A 17,636-nucleotide genomic window follows, 5' to 3' on the forward strand; every position below is an offset into this window, starting at 1 on the left:
TGCCTTGCTTTGTGCCCTGAGACCCATTATTCTGCAGTTGCTGCCCCTCCCCGCCCCCCCACCCCCGCCCAATCATGGAGGTCAAGTTTAAGTTGTTTCCAAGATGCTGAGTGATCGCCAATATTGGAATAAACATGAATGAGAGTCCCCGGAGATGGCTGGTGGACCCTGATAACATTTCCCCTTCTGCATCCAGGCTAAGTCTTTGCAAAGTGTGTACCTTCATTCCCCTTTGCAGTGGGAAGATGAGAGGATTTGGAGTTGGCTGAATCGCAGGGGTTAGGTTGAAAGGCTCAAGCCTGAATATTGGCATGAGGACATTTAACACAGCATTGGACCTATGTAAATGTTTTTCCTATTAAAATTAAAAGGTAATAAATGTGTGCCTCCTGCTTAGAATTCATTTCAGTATTAGTGTTTCATTCACCTGTGAGACCTGGCCTAAGCCTTTTTGGGTCACCAGCTGTCTTTGCTTTTTCCTAGACAAAGATCTCTGTAAAGATCTTAAGACAACATAAAGCTGAATTAGAAAAAACTAAAACATCAACCTACCTATTTTTTCCAATATGTAACAATACTAGGTCCAACCATCTTATGCAAATGACAGAAGGGATTTGACACCCACTTTATTGCCTTCCTCCTACTCACAAATTAAAAGAAAACTTAAAATAAGAAAGGCTGCAGACATTTGGAGAAAACTGTGTTGGCGGAGGGGATGTACAGTATGCATGAGCATGACAATGAAAACCTGAAAGATAGAGAGGAAATAAAAAGGATGAATGAATGTAAGGATAACAATAGGAAGAAACCAACCAGGAAGAGTTTAACAACAATAACAAAAAGACACTATATTGGAACAAAATACAGTAACATAAGAATGGCCATACTGGTTCAGACCAATAGTCCATTGAGCCCAGTATCCTGTCTTCCAACAGTGACCAGTGCCAGATGCTTCAGAGGGAATGAACGGAACAGGGCAAATATCAAGTGATCAATCCCCTATTGTCCAGTTCCAGCTTCTGGCACTCAGAGGCTTAGGGGCACCCAGAGCTTGGGGTTACCCTGACCATCTTGGCTAATAGACACTGATGGACCTATCTGCCATGAACTTGTCTAATTCTTTTTTGAACCCAGTTATACTTTTGGCCTGCACAACATCCCCTGCAATGAGTTCCACAGGTTGACTGTGCCTTGTGCGATGTTTGCTTTACACATGCTGTCTATTAATTTCATTGGGTTCTTGTGTTATGCGAAGGGGTAAATAACACTTTCTTATTCTCTTTCGCCACCCCATTTTGCCATCCCCTGTTAGTAGTCTCTTTTCTAAGCTGAACAGTCCCAGTCTTTTTAATCTTTCCTCATATGGAACCTCTTCCATACCCCTAATCATTTTTGTTGCCATTCTCTGTACTTTTTCCAATTCTATTATATCTTTTTTGAGATGTGGTGACCGCAACTGTATGCAATATTAAAGGAGTGGACATACCATGGATTTATATAGTGGCATTATGATCTGAATTATATGAATCCAATACCAGATGGCAACTAAGATCATTTTAAAGAAGAACTTTCAGAATCAAAACAAAACTGGGTAAAGTTTAAAAGAAATTCTGCCGATTTAAATAAAAAAAGACAGTATATCAGAACAAAACAAGAGCCCCACTGAGATACAGTAAATTGGAAGATAATTAAAATAAAAACTGAAAGAAGCAAAAGAATATTGGAAAGTGAAATGAAAACATTTCGGGATCAAAACAAGATGGAAGGAAACTTCCATAAAAGACTTGATAACTACAATAAAAGGAAGAACCTTAAGGAAAAGACTCTCTGAACTATAATGAAAACAAAATGTGAATGCCCAAACTATTGAATGAAACAAGAACTGAAAGAGAGATAGTAGCAGTGAATCATGACAATTTAACCCTTCCAGTGCTGGAGGTTTGGATTTTCTAATTTGAAACACAAGAGCAGAAGACTCTCCAATTTCAAGCTCAGTGACACAAATGGGTGATACAAAATGGAAGTGATCAAAATAATGGTAATATCACAATAGTAGCACCAACACGACTAAAACTGTCTAAAACTATCTTCTGATAGCTGGCCATACTAGCACTTCATAATACTATCACATGGGCTTCTATGGTTACTTTCTGCCCCATCACGAAAGAGCCTGGATTGTTTTTTAAATAATAATTTGTTCTAATGCACAATTTGTTCCAGGTGCTCGGGGGGTGGGGATGAGTCTCATAAGTGATCGCAGCTGTAGTCTCCCTATCTTAACTCTGAACTTCCATACTCTAGGTTTAGGTTACTTGTAATTTTAATCCCACTCAGAATTTCCTGGATATGTAATACTCTGTTTCTTTGTTTATTATAACTAATGGTTTTGAAGGGAAATACACACACAAATCACTGACACATGCCTGCAACCTTAACTTAATGTTACCAAGTTTTTTGTGTGAAATTAATAAATAAAACAATAATTAATGGAAGGTTAGGGGAAGAAACAAAACCAGATTCTCTGCTACAGAGAGAGGAGCCAAACATAGTTCGAAGGCGTCTTTGTTCTGCTCATATTCCGGGCTGCTGTAGTTGCTGAAATGTAAGTTACTATCTCAGGCTGCCTATGTGCTGGAGTGATAGCATTATGGCTACTCCAATTTCTGATTACCTCAGCCCCACCCGTTTATGCCAGAGTTTACAAAAGAGGGCGGTGTAGGGAGAATTCTCCCCTGGCACCTTGCAGTTCATTTACAGGCTTTACAGCCCTTACATGCTGACAAAGTGGTATACAGATGCCATGCAGTTCTTGCAGCAAATGGTGGCTGCAACCAATTAGGCCACTCCCAACCACAAGCCACTCTTTGAACCTACTCTAATTCATGGCCACAAAGTAACATTTATGGACATGCCTAAGTGATACAGGTGCCTAAGTCCCATTTCTAAAAGCTATTTAGGAGTCTAAATCACTTTTGAAAATGGGCCTGAAGCATCCATGTCACTTAGGTATTCTTGAAAATATTACCAACTATGTGGTCTCCTGCCCACCCAGATACAGGATGCTGGCTCAGACCACAAGCCAGCATGCTCTTTCCTTGTAGAGAGAGCTAGAGCATTTTTGGCCAAACCTTGACAGTCCATTTACATGCATTATTGTCTTGTGGAATTGCTGAATTCATTCCTCCCTCAGATTTAGCCACAGTTTAAAGATGCCTGTGCGAAAGCTGCAACATGCCCGGTCCTGTGACCAAAAAAACAGACAAATATAACAGCCTTAAAACCCAACCAAAAAGAAATGTCATATACTAGTGAAGACAACTGATAGCCACAGCAACCACAACGAGAAAACTAGAGGTAATTCACTTAGCACCTCTTCTCAGCACACTGAAGAGGAAAATGTGAGCTGAGGGCAGCAAGGGAAGCTGAATGGCCCCTGCACTCTCCATCCCTTAAGAAGAGGGAAATTCCCAAAGCCCCTTAAAGGAAAGCTATCAAGCAGCTCAACAAATATTTGGATTGTAATTAGCAAGAAGAGTGGAGTTCCTGGCATCTCCCTAAGACTTCCAAGCAAAGATGTCCTGGAGAATTGCTAAGAGAAGGAGGTGGTAGGAAGGTCAGGAGTGGGTAGAAAGGATTCTTTGACTCAGACAAAAAAAAAAATTTCTTCTAACATTGATTTTTAATTCCAGACTGTATAAACCCAACATATTGTTACGTAGGGGGTTGAGCGAAACCTCATTGAAGTTGGTGGGTGTAACATCAGCCTTTCATTCAGGACAAACATAAAAAGCAATTAAGCTCCTGTGTGGTATAGACAGATGAAACAATAATTGCCACAACTCAAAACACAGACCACATGCAAGCCTGGAGGAGCTCAATCATGCATTCAGAGTCTTCCCTGGGGTCTGAATGTAAATGCATGGGACTGGGGGTTGTTTGATGGAACCATGTGTGTGAGGGAGAAGGGGCAGAAACACCAGAGAAGGCAGCAAGGACGCTTTCATAGCATGATTTTGAGAAAAAAAAATAAAGTCAGCTTTTGGGTGGAATGCTGGTTAGAAAGAGGCTTGGAACAGTGAAAAAAAGAAACTGTCCCCTGTTTGTTTCATACTCTGTTCAGGGACACAGAATTTTACATACATTCTTTGTAAACAAACAGGGCTGCATCAAAGAAATACCTGCCTCGGGCATCAGTGTATCCCCCAAATGGAAATAACCTGAAAGATCCTGAATATTGGCCAACCACTCAGGTCAAAAGGGGTAACAATACCTTGCTACAATACACTGATCTTAACAGGGTCCTACTCAACAAATCCTCATTGAGTCCTGGCCCCTCATCCTGGCTGAACAGATCTGTGAGCCATTAGTGATTATCTCTGAGAACTCATGGAGGATGGGAGAGATCTCAGAGGACTGCACAAAGGACAAAAAGGTACCTATCTATAAAAAAAGGGGGGGGGAATAAGGACAACCAAGGGAATTGCAGACCAATCAGCTTAACTTCGGTACCCGGAAAGATAATGGAGCAAAAATAATCAAACAATCAATTTGTAAGCACCTAGACAATAATAAGGTGATAAGTAACAGTCAATGTGAATTTGTCAAGAACAAATCATGTCAAACCAACCTATTATGTTTCTTTGACAGGGCAACAAGCCTTGTGGATGGGGGGAAGCCAAAGATGTAATATATCTTGACGTTAGTAAGACTTCTGATACTGTCTTACGTGAGCTTTTCATAAGCAAAGTAGGGAAATATAGCCTAGATTAATTTACAATAAAGTGGACACACAATTGGTTGGAAAAGCATACTCAGAGAGTAGTTATCAGTGGTTCACAATCAAGCTGGAAGGGCATATTGAGTGGGGTCCAGCAGGAATCTGTCCTGGGTCTGGGTCTATTCAATATCTTCATAAACGATTTGGATAATGGCATAGAGGGTGCACTTATATAAAGTTTGCAGATGATACCAACTGGAAGGGGTTGTAAGTGCTTTGAAGGAGAGGATTAGAATTCAAAATGATCTTGACAAACTGGAGAAACGGTCTGAAATAAACAGCATGAAATGCAATATGGACAAATGCAAATTATTACACTTAGGCACAAATAATAAATTGCACAAATACAAAATGGGAAATGACTGCCTAGGAAGAAGTACTGCAGAAAAGGATATGGGGGGGGGGGAAGGGAGGAGGATAATAGTGGATCACCAGCTAAATATGAAACAACAATGCAATATTGTTGCAAAAGACCTCAACTAGAGAATTGTGTCCAGTTCTGGGCATCACACTTCAAGAAAGCTGTAGAGAAACTAGAGAAAATCCAGGGGAAAGCAACAAAAATGATTAAAGATCTAGAATACATGACCTATGAGGAAAGACTGGAGAAACTGGGTTTGTTTAGTCTGGAGAAGAGAAGACTGAGGGGGGATATCATAAGTCTAAGGATGTAAAAGGTTGTTATAAAGAGGAGAGTGACAAACCATTCTCCTTAGCCACTGAGGATAGGAAAGTAGTAATGTGCTTAAATTGCAGCAAAGGAGATTTAGACATTAGGAAAAACTTCCTAACTGTCAGGGTAGTAAAGCACTGGAACAAATTACCTCAGGTGGTTATAGGATCTCGGTCATTGGAGGTTTTTAAAGAACAGGTTAGACAAACACCTGTCAGGGATGGTTTAGATAATATTTAGTCCTGCCTCAGTGCAGAGCACTGGACTTGATGACCTATCAAGATCCATTCAAGTCCTGTATTTCTATGATAACAATGAATTTTGAAAGAGACACAGAAACAAAGAATGTTAATAGCAAAGCAACCAATAAGATACCCACCCTACTTACTATACTATTCTCAGACTGAGACTCAGGAGATAAGGACTCAGTTCCCAGTTCTCACTGACTTCCTGTGTGACCACAGACAAGTCAAGTCAACTTATTTCTCTGAGCCTGTCCCCCATCTGAACATAGGAGATAATACTATTTTCCTTCTCCCATCCTTAGTCTGCCTTGTCTAGCCATTGTGGGCAGGACTATCACTTACTACGTATACATACAGCACCTAGCATAATAGGGCTCTGATCTTAGTTGAGACCTCTAGGCACTATGACAACAATACTGTAATGTACTGCACTAAAAGGCATCAGGCTCTATGTGTGCCTTCTGCAGTTTACAATTAGAATGCTTGGTACCCTTCTAATACTAAGTTGCAATGAAGAATCCTAAATTATGAATTGGTGGCAGTATCTCTATATTAACATCCTATAACATTTTAAAAAGTTTTAAAAGATATTTAAAACCACTTTCATTTTTTAATGCCCATATTTTCCAAAGTTAATATTGGCTGTCTCTACCATCCTACAATTTTTTAAATTCTAGAACACATTGTTTTTAAACTTTTAAAATTCACAAATAGAGTCTAATACACGCTGCAATTTAATTGGAGATGGGTCTGACCCACAAAATTTGGATCATGATCCAACATTTTCAAAGTTCAACAACCAATATTTTGCTTCTGGCCTATTTCTAATGTTGACAGAAAGTGAGCAAATGGAAGAATAAACATTTCACACTTATGTGGTAGAATTCCCAGCAAACAACAAAAAAGTACCTTCTCTGAACAAAGTTATATATATATATATCCTCAAAAAGGGAAAACTGTTGGCAGAAGCATGAAGCCAAGGTATCAGTATGTTCTGATAAGCAAGTCTTTTCATATGGCAAATTGAAAATAGAACAGAAAGTCACACTAGTACAGACAATTCACATTTAACTTTCTAAAGATCCAAAAAATCATTCTCAGAGATCTTCTATTTATTTTACAACCCTGTATGCCATATGATCCATCAGCAGAGGTATTTATGTTTGTGGTACGAGCTTGTACTAATGAAAACAACTTTTGCTCAATATTCTGATACAAAACTATACACTGGAAAAATATCAGACTATAATCTTAGTTTCTAAATGTACTTTCTGAATACCTTATTTTCAGGTCTATAGCATATGAGAGCCCAGGAAAGGTTTCTTATCTAAGAAAGGTTTCAGTCTTTCTTCTTTTCCTTTCATGGTATCAAAAATAGCCTAGTGCATACAGATATTTACTATGGTAATGGTGAGATCTGGTCATTAAGACCCTCAACTGTTATTATAAGGTTGATTTGTTCACTGGAAATCACAAGTAGGTTCAAGCTGCTTAGTTAAGTTGCATATTTTCTCTTTTACACTGTGCACTCCCATTATGTCTTCAAAAAGAGAGAAAACCAGATTGGTGAGTTTTGTTAGAACAAAAGGAGTCTTCATTTCATTATAGTAAATGGCAGTTACTCAAGCTTTCAGATTATTACAGTTCAATTCCCAAAGGTGATGAGGTGGGGAATAGAAAGATGGCATGCAAATAAGTATGGAAGCTTGAAAAGCTTCTTGTGCCTCCCCATGGACCAACTTCAGTGCAAGTATTTCAAAAGCTCACATGGGTCTAATGTTTTATGCATAAATAAGGTTCATTGAGTTAATAGTGGCCTGTGAGATTTGAACACAGTGTGACAATGTTATAAGTGGGGGGAAAAAGTGGGACTCCATGGATACCTCCTTCATCAGATGGCCTTGTTACCTCACTGCAGTAAGAAAGGCTAGGGTTTGTCTCAGAACCATCTGACTTTTCACCGCCCAAACTCATGCCAAAAGTACTGGTAGAATGGAAATGCTGTTTATTATAACGGCTTGCTTTTTCTACAAAGGGGAAAAGAATACTGCAGTAAACAGTTAGCTGACAGAAAAGCAAAATAGAACAAAACAAATAACACAGCAAATGATTTATGTAACAATAGCTTGAAAGGTGAACTTTGTTCATTTGCACGTTCATTTGCACATTCATTTGGAACATCACTGGTTCAAAAAAGTTTGATTAGGACTTGACTGGTTTGTATTCTGCTTCAAATGGTATAAAGAAGGAGAAGAAAGGAGGGCCAGGGGCAGAGATCCTAGGAAAAAACAGGGTGAAAATGGAGCAGAGAAGGGAGAGAAAAAACTGCTATTGAAAAATAAAGGCATTATTCCACCCGATATATACAAAAGTGTCTCAGATTAAAACGGGAATATTTGCTTTTAAATTGGATCATGGTTGGGAAAAAAAAAAAAAAAGCATGGCTTTAAATCACATGGGAAAAGGCTTGATATTCAAACTTATTCAAGCACAAACTCCATAAAATTGCTTGAGAAGTCTGCAAAGCCTCAAACATGAAAGTGAGTGACCCATCTGTACATTAAATGCTATTCTTTTTATAGACTCAATATACAAGTGACTCTAGACAATTTACATTGATTTTCAGTCCTAATTACTTAGCCCCAGATGGAAGGAGAGAGTGTGGATAAAGTACAGTTTGGAAATATCAGCTTTCCCCCTCCTCCCCCAAAACGTGGCAAACTTTGAGGGAAGATTGAGGTGAAAGAGAGCAATAATATAATAATTATAATATGGGGCGGAAGGGATAGCTCAGTGGTTTGAGCAGTGGCCTGCTAAACCCAGGGTTACGAGTTCAATCCTTGAGAGGAGCCACTTGGGGATCTGGGGCAAAATCACTACTTAGTCCTGCTAGTGAAGGCAGGGGGCTGGACTCAATGACCTTTCAAGGTCCCTTCCAGTTCTGGAAGATGGGATATCTCCATTAATTATTATTTAAAATAGCCATCTTTTTTTTTCCACAGCAAGAAAAATATAGTCTAGCTCACTGCATAGGTTAGGAGTTTAGCATCCTGACAAGTCAGTGGTCACTGCTGTATTTTTATTTTATATATACTTTTAAAGAAGAAATTTAAAGATTTCAAATACCGTGGCTGTAGGGCATGAAGCTTATGAAAAGGTCGAGGATGCTTATACAATGTGCTTATACTTCATCGATAATCTCCTGGTAAACTGCATTGCAAAATTGGTTTGGATTCAAACAAGAAATCTGGCCAGCTACTAGGATCTGACTCACAGCCTACTAAAGACAACTGGAATCTTTCCAGTGAGTCTAATGGGCTTTAGATTAGGTCTCCTCTAATATGGTGCTTTAGGATATTTATGGTTAGGTATTTTGAAAAAATATAAAAATAAAAATAGCAAAGAAAGATTATTTTAATCAATTTTACACTTGGAAGAACCTATTTTAAATACATTTTTAATATTTAAAGAATTCCAAGCTTAAGAACTCAAAAGACCAAGGGTGAAATCCCAGCCCTGCTGAGGTCAATGGCAAAACTGCCAGTTGTTTCCATCACTAAATGTGTATTATTGTTAATAAACTGTCTGCAAATCAGCTTAAGTTCTTCTTAAAAAAAACCAAAACCACCCCACACTCCTGACCTCCTCTGCTTTCTTTATTAAGGTGAGTGGAAATACTTTTTAATTAAATTCAAAAGGCTCTTTAAGCCCCTACCACTAGTAGAAAACAAGACAATAATGGAAGTCAGGCCATAATATGTTGCCTGTGTTTGTTCCCTTTCCCCTAACCTCTGTCTACTTGTCCATCTATCCTCAGATTGTGCTCTACCTAAGAGCAGGGACTGTCCTTTCTTGAATGTTTGGAAAGCATAAAGCACATTGCAGGTGCTATTGTAAACAAATGACAGGTGAGAGCAAATATAATACATTGTAACCCATAAGTAAAAACTGCACAAGACCATGAAACTTATTTTATGAATCAAACCCTCCTGTATCTTTGAAGTTTTAGTGAAATCCAGTTATTTGGAAATCAGGACAAGAGACTTCATTACTACTGGAATTACTATGGTTTTAACTGTAACTGAAAACAGTAATTCTAGTTTAAGATAAATGCCTTCACTGTTTCTTAGCTGTGTGTGAGAATATAGTTATAATTTCCTTTAATACACTCATTTTAAAAGTAGAATGGTTGTAAAATGAAAAAATACAACATATGGCTGACATATTGACCTGAAAATTTGATACAACAGCTTCATTAAAAAGTGGATTTGGGGAAAACTCAAGATATAAGCAATACCAGAAAGTATACGCAGACTCCTAGACTGAATACTGTCTTCCAGAGGATCAATGTCGAAGATGGAGCCAGGATCTGTGCGCCAAACTTTGAGGTCTTTTCCCAAAAGAAAGAAATGATAAGACAGACAAGCAGTGAAGGAAATAAAAGCATGAGAACAAGAAGTTTTAAAATGACAGGGATTGCCTTGATCTAGACATTAATGGAAAGATCTAGACATTCCTAGACAAGAAGGCATTTGTTTTCTCAGCTGTCATTTAAAAGACTGTGTTGCATTCATTTTAAGTGTTGTACATCATTCATTATGAGCTTTTCCTTTTAATTTTGTCAACCGTGACAGTTACATTTTATAAGGCTATACTAATTTTACCAATTTTCTAAGGCTATTCCAATGGAAACAATTAAAACCCCCATTACACTAGATAGCACTAGACAGTTATCTGGTGCTTCTGTGTCTTAACTGTTATTTCTGTTTGTCGTCCTAGAACATAAGTTTCTTAGGGCACAGGCCACATCTTACCCCACATTATCCCAAAGCACTGCTGGACCACAACTTATTAATTTAGTAACAGTTATAACCATAAGACTTTTCCTCACAATTCTATACAGAAATCATTACAAACTTTGCAGTTCACCATCCTGTATCAGATAGCTTAGAATAGAGGTCTTCAGATTAAAAGTTTACATTTTATATGAAGACGTCATTTATAAACAATGTATAAAAGGTTGAAATGGTTACACGTTTTACTAAATGACTACTCAATAGTTATAGAGTTCCACAAGTCAAAAGGTTGCTTATAACCATGTATATATAACCATCTATAAAACCTTCTGTCAATAGGCTTACCACAATCGGTAAAATGTACTGCTTGTGGCTGTAACATGCATATCAAACCGACTAATCGTTTCAAAATCAAACCTTGATACTAAGTGTGACCAATTAAAATATGGATCTACCAGATAACAGGGAAAAAGGCAAATTGTACATTCATTCATGTGTGTCTTGCTAGACAAGCCATCTGCAGGATTGGATCCCAATATGTTGGAGGAGATTAAATGAACTTGGCCCTGTTGCTGTGGGGGAGTGGAATCAGGCTAATTTATAAGTCACTAGGTAAAGCTGTACCCTGGGGATCCCACATATGTGGCATCCCAAGTGTTTTATTGGATTGCTTATGCCAGATCCCTGCAATTAGTGACAACAAGAGCAGGCACAGCCAATAAAACAAGTCCCACAGCCTGGAGCTGGATTCATTGTGTGTGCTACATGTTATCTACTACAGCCTTACATTGGAGTGTAGTACTAGATCCTGCAGACAAAATGAATGGAAAGCCAATGTACAGTCAGTTAGCCCTAGCCATGACAATTGGGACTTCTATGTAAAGCACAGACAGGCTTGAAGGAGGAAGTGAATTGGTGAGTCCCGTTTTTCACACTTCACTGTGCATTTCTAAATAAAAAACATGAAAACTACGTATGGACTTCAGTATACAAATCATTTTTTTATTATATTGATTTTATGATCCTGTGTAGTCTGCAATAATGTATATAAAACAAGAACCTTGCAATTCACTTCATCAGATGGGGCACTTCAGCTTCATTGTGGCCTCTATCCAACTGAAAATACTGTTGTTGGGAATTTACCTATATAAGCTGCATGGACCCACTTTACTTCACCAATCCATAGACAGATCAGAATTTGGGGGCTGGGAAATATCCCATTTATTTCAATGGTTTTGGACTGCCCTATTATGCGTAACATAAAATTCCATTTTCTAGAGCAGAGTTGTTAATTTTGGCATTGTTCGGGCACTGAAAAAAGTTGTTAGGGCTCCACTGATTACACTTAGACAGCCCACCAGATAGGTTCTAATAAGGAAGTTTACTCCCTACCTGAATGAACATTTATCAGCTGGGGTTAACTTAAGAGAGTCAGGGCTGGGTTTTTTTTGACCCTGCAATCTTTTCCAGATGCCAAGGACCTCCCCTGAAGGAGTTCCTTGATTCTTTTTAAACAAGTCTATGTGATTGCAAGTCATTTGAGAAAGACATTAACTGAAATATTAGTAAATGTAAAGCTCTCAGGTTTGTCATAGGCTATTTCCATTAAATAATTATTGTTTTTTGCTTTCACTTTTTAAAAAAAAAAGGGTATTTCTCTTTATTTTTTCTTTTATTAAAGGACTTCTATTTGACAAATGGTACACAAGTGCTAACTTTTCCTCAATAAGTTATTTATAAGCGGGGAAGTTTATGTTCTGTGAGATGAGCTCAGTTATGACTGACTGGAGTGTGTGCCACTGAGCCCTTCTGTCATTATACTCATGGTTGCGTTAGTGAATTACACGTACACAAAGCGAAAATAAAGCTTACAATGCAGCTCTGGCTGGGTTTTAAAACATGTGCTGAATAGGAGGATGCTGTGGACCACACGAATGTGTGAGCTCTTCTACTCCTAGCTGACTACCTTGCTTCTAGTTGTGGAAGTCAGATGGTGGTTCTGGCTTTGGGGTCTCCATGGCAGGCCAATGATTCCTCTGACAAGGTTGTGTTGCCTTAGTGCCAAGATGTGCAAGGCCTTCACAGTCTGCAAAGTTATCTTCCACTGGGTAGAGCTCTGTCACTCCCTGTTATAAAATTCTCTATGATAGAAGGCCATGTCTTCTTAGTCTCCATTCAATTCTATAATAAATTACCCTTGTGATTATGTACAGAAGTCTCTAGAATGAACATCTTGGGGATTCTTGTGGCCTGTATTCATGCCAGGCAGAGCAAATGAGAAAATAGGACAACCAGAGAGAGAAAAATGAATAAAGTCAGGTTCTCTTCCCCTTTCCCATTTCTGCTAACTTTTAGGATTTAGATTTTCTTTTTTCAGTTTGAGCAAATATTAGTTGATATGAAAATTCAGGGAGACAGTTGAACTCAAGACCTCAAAATGTTATGGCCCATAGAGCTACCGTGTCCATTTCCTTCTCTCTGACCACTTATGGCCTTAACCTGAACAATCCTGTAAAGCACCTGTTCTTGAGCTGTGGCCTACCTGAAGAGCTACTGGCAAGCCACAGAATGAGATGTTGTCATAAGAACGGCCATTCTGGGTCAGACCAAAGGTCCATCAAGCCCAGTATCCTGTCCTCTGACAGTGGCCAATGGCAGGTGCCCCAAAGGCAATGAACAGACAGGTTATCATCAAGTGACCCATGCTCTGTCACCCAATCCCAGCTTCTGGCCAACAGAGGCTGGAGACACCATTCCTGCCCATCCTGGCTAACAGCCATTGATGGACCTATCTTCCATGAATCTATCTAACTCCCTTTTGAACCCTGTTATAATATTGGCCTTCACCACACCCTCTGGCAAGGAGTTCCAGAGGTTGACAGTGTGTTGCGTGAAAAAAATACTCTCTTGTGTTTGTTTTAAACCTGCTATCTATTAATTTCATTTGGTGGCCCCTTGTTCTTGTATTATGAGAAGGAGTAAACAACACTTCTTTATTTACTTTCTCTATACCACTCATGATTTTATAGACCTCTATCATATCCCCCTTTAGTTTCCTCTTTTCCAAGCTGAAAAGTTCCAGTCTTATTAATCTCTCCACATACGGAAGCCGCTCTATACTCCTAATAATTTTTGTTGCCCTTTTCTGAACCCTTTCCAATTCCAATATATCTTTTTTGAAATGGGGCGACCACATCTGCATGCAGTTTTCAAGGTGTGGGCGTACCATGGATTTATATAGAGGCAAAATGCTAGGACCATGTGTACCACTCTTATGGAGCATTCCCAAGGCATTATAGGAAGGGAGAGGAGGCGATTGATGAAGGGGGTCCTTTCCTTATGAACTGATCTGCAGAATTTAAATTGTGGAGAACCGTTGTGTTAGAGGGATACAAGTTTATTCAAACTGAAGAACACTACAGCCCTAGATCTCTCTTGAACAGTGAATGCCAGTTACATCAATGTTCAAGTTAAAGAAAAACTGCATTGACTATTTATAGCATCTTACAAAGTTAGGTAGCAAATAAGAACATATCCCCCCAGCTTCTAGAAATACCTGTTACTGTTTCAGATCTTCATAACATTAGTGATTTCATTAGAAGCTGCCATTGTACTGATACTTCAGTACAAGTTTTACACTGGGAAATGCAGACTAGGAATGAAAGCATTTGATTACTATTTGAATTCATAGGAGAGGTGGTTCTACTTTTAAATAAAAAAAAAATAGAATTTATACCTTAAAACAAATGTCTGCCTCCCCATGCATTCCAAGGGTGAAGCTGAATTCTCTCAGGGCTAATCTACAGCAGACTGTCAATAGCAGTTTTCTATTGGATTGTTTATTTGCATTAAATATTATAAAGTCTCAAATATAATAATTTACTCTTTGTAGTTCGATGTAGTGATTAGAATACCTTTTATATTACTCTGCAATTTTCCTCTTCTTATGGTTTTGTAAAGCTAGTATCTAGAACAAGTCTTTCATTTTAACATTTGATTACTTAATGTCCTCATTAGTTTGAAACTGATAAGGTTGATTACAATTACCCATTCTGCCTAGCAATTATTCTCTGAAACCCCAATTCTGACCCTTAATTTTAATTTAAAAGAAAAAAACCTCACAAAATAATGAATTGAGGAAGAGTGTATAGTGACTAATAAGGTAAGCTAATGATATTTAACACCATCATCACAATCAGAGCCAACTAAAATGAAAAAAGGGGATATTTTTCTTGATTATAATGAGGAGGAAAAGCAGAGCCTTTTATCTTCACACAGATCCCTGGACAGCAACATTATTTAACAACTTACCAACAATTATTCCGGGTCTTCTATCCATTTCAACTATATGTGGATGCACTCCTTTATATGCAGCATCACTCATAACCTGGGTGTTTTTTCTCACCCGTTCTGTCACAGGATCATCCACCACTGGTGTAAAACCTCTGCCCTTTGTCTTCTCAAAATCTTCATGATATTTCACCTGGAAAAGAATAGGAATGTTTTTTCCCCCAGCAGTGACTGATATTAACCCATCTGAATTATGCTAAAACTAGCAAGAACTATTTCATAATGAGCAAGTTTATTCCTTGATTTTTGCACCATAATAGTATCACAGAAACAGAGATGGAAAAGACCTGACAGGTGGTCCAGTCCATCTCCTTGATATGATTTCATTACATACTTGCTACCATTTAAAAAAAAAAAACAACACCACTTTTTTTTTTGCTTGCCATTCCATCATGCATTACTCAAGCTCCTGAGCGTCTTCACGCAATGATGCTGACTTGTACATCTAACGATGTAAACAACCCTGTGATATTAGGACAGGGTTCTGAAGGAGCTCTTAAAAAGTAATTTAATTCATTAGGAATTTTGCTGACATGCACCGTTTTATATAAAACATATACTCCCTCCTCTGACTTTTCTTTTTAAGCACCAGATGGTTGTATAAAGATAGAAATTATGGGCAATTAAGTTGTTTCTATGCAGCCTGCTTTCCAAAAAGGGACAGAAGAGTAGAAAAAATATTATATACCAAGCCTTGGAACAAAACTGATATGAGTAAGTGTTATAAAGGCAGTATTCCTGATTATGCATTATTTGATTTTTTAAAAAGATTCTTAATCAGTGATGTTTTTAATATGTATATACAACATACATACACGCACACTCAACACAATTAATTTCAAGACTCAAGTCACACACAATTCAGGAACATGCACAGGCACAAAGTGGTGTGTGTCACCTAATCCAGTCAAACTGTGGGATGCTCAAATGGTGAGGAACAGCCTGAAATTTCTTTTTTTTTAAACCAGACAATCAACTGTTAGAAAGCCATTTATTAGTATTTTGACAATATTTATTACATTCGTATGCGGTTAGCGACCCCTCTCTCCCTTGAATGGCATAAGAGAAAAAACAGTTTCCATACTTTATTACAGTGTTTAATTAGTTACCTAGATTAATGAAGGGTAAACGCCAGTGTACAGTCAAGTGTCATTCCTTAGTATAATCTAGTTATTTGAAGAATGTACCCTACCATTGAGATGTTGTTTTGTGTTTCTCTGACATGCCTTAGCTCAGGTGTATCAAGAATCACAATAGGTCTACCTTTCATCTGCTTCTGATCACTGCTGTACTTGACCTACAAAACAGCAACAGTACACATGAAGCATTCATTTACACTGAAAGACACTGCAAATATGAAGCCTCACAGTAATGACATTTCCAAATCATTTTTATATAAACTTTTTCTGTTTCCTCCTCTCTCACAACTGCTGTTTTTGTTTGTTTTTTAAATCTAGGATGCGGGTGGCGGAGGGGACTGGAAATGGCCAATGGACACATTCATTCCATTGGCCACTCATTCAAAAAGTCAGTAGTGGCTGAAAGTCAAACTTCTTGACTGTTCAATGGTATATGTGAAATAGGTCATGAACAAGTTCTTACTAGTCAAAGTGAACATTACAAAAAATACCATCATAATTGGCTCTCTGAAAGGTGTTAGCGCTTGTGCTCAGAACGGAATATGGAGACTGAACTACCAGATCTTCCCTAGATAGTCCCTATCTCTTTCCTCCAGCAGGGATAGAGAATGCTGTAAGAACTTTTATGTCACCAGAGGATTGATCCCCTTGATATTTGGGAGATCCTCCCAGGGCTGCATATGCCAGTTCTATGCCCAGACTTTGCCAGAAGTACAGGTGCAAAATGGTTGCACCAATCTTGGTACATTTAGAAAATGAGCATTTATGCCCTATGTGTTGCATGTGCAGCAGTCGTCATTACTACAATGTTACCTTGTGCCTAATTAATATTGCTGTGGTATATATACTTAGCATATTGAATGCCAGGGATAGCACAGTAACATTAATTACTTGCAAATAGCAATTGTCAAGTTTTTAATACAGCAAATGTTTCTAGTTGGAAAGAGGGAGTCAATTAGCATAGACTTCTGTGTCATTCCAGTAGACTGGAGTACTTTCACTAATGGACACTCATCTTAGTCTTCGTTTCTGAACCATAACATGCAGATTGCATGCAAATATATATCATTTTAGATATATCCATGCATTTACACTCAAAGGTATCTCCTCTCAAAGCATGTGCACAAATCTATTATAATATGCTTTTATACTGAGAGGCTAATAGAATATAATCCCAACTATTCAGTAGATAAATGAATATCTGTTTGTTTAATAATCCTTGAGCAATCCACAGTATAAACTACAACATAGTCTCTAAAGATTTGTTAGGCAGTGGTTTTTTTAAATAAATGTGCTTTAACAGTATACAATGAAAATTTAAAATGTAACTGTCTTTCTTGATACCAACATACTTATCTTACATCATATAATTACTGCCAATGCATTTCATTACATCTCTGAGCCACTGCTCATTAGTATGGCAGAGCATTTATCAAGGCAATTTTGGGGAAAGTCTTTGTAAAAATATCTTAGTTTGCAGGAATAATGATTAAAATAATTAAAACTCATGAGTACATTTTTGCGATAAAGAAATTAAATAGCTCAGAACCAGGTATCTAAATTACATTTGTTCTTACATTTTAAGGGCATCTCATGGTCACTTGGATCAACAGTTATTGTTCCTCTGCCTCTTATGTAGTCTCTCTGACAAACCCA

The 17,636-nt window shown here is 38.1% G+C and overlaps 1 protein-coding gene across 3 annotated transcripts in view; it reads right to left on the reverse strand.

The window, feature by feature from the left end:
• NEBL (nebulette) overlaps positions 1-17,636 on the reverse strand; it is a 388,110-nt gene that overhangs the window by 22,839 nt on the left and 347,635 nt on the right. The window contains exons 23-26 of one of the 3 annotated variants that reach the window (XM_054020653.1): positions 16,034-16,138; positions 14,803-14,974; positions 9,993-10,085; positions 7,579-7,722 (exon numbers count right to left, since the gene is read on the reverse strand). In XM_054020653.1, coding sequence (XP_053876628.1) covers positions 7,579-7,722; positions 9,993-10,085; positions 14,803-14,974; positions 16,034-16,138 — 514 coding nt within the window. The remainder of the gene's footprint in view (positions 1-7,578; positions 7,723-9,992; positions 10,086-14,802; positions 14,975-16,033; positions 16,139-17,636) is intronic. The other 2 variants (XM_054020654.1, XM_054020655.1) reach the window with 2 other exon arrangements.

This window comes from Malaclemys terrapin, chromosome 2 (genome assembly GCF_027887155.1).
Source record: "Malaclemys terrapin pileata isolate rMalTer1 chromosome 2, rMalTer1.hap1, whole genome shotgun sequence".
NCBI classification, from domain to species: domain Eukaryota; kingdom Metazoa; phylum Chordata; order Testudines; family Emydidae; genus Malaclemys; species Malaclemys terrapin.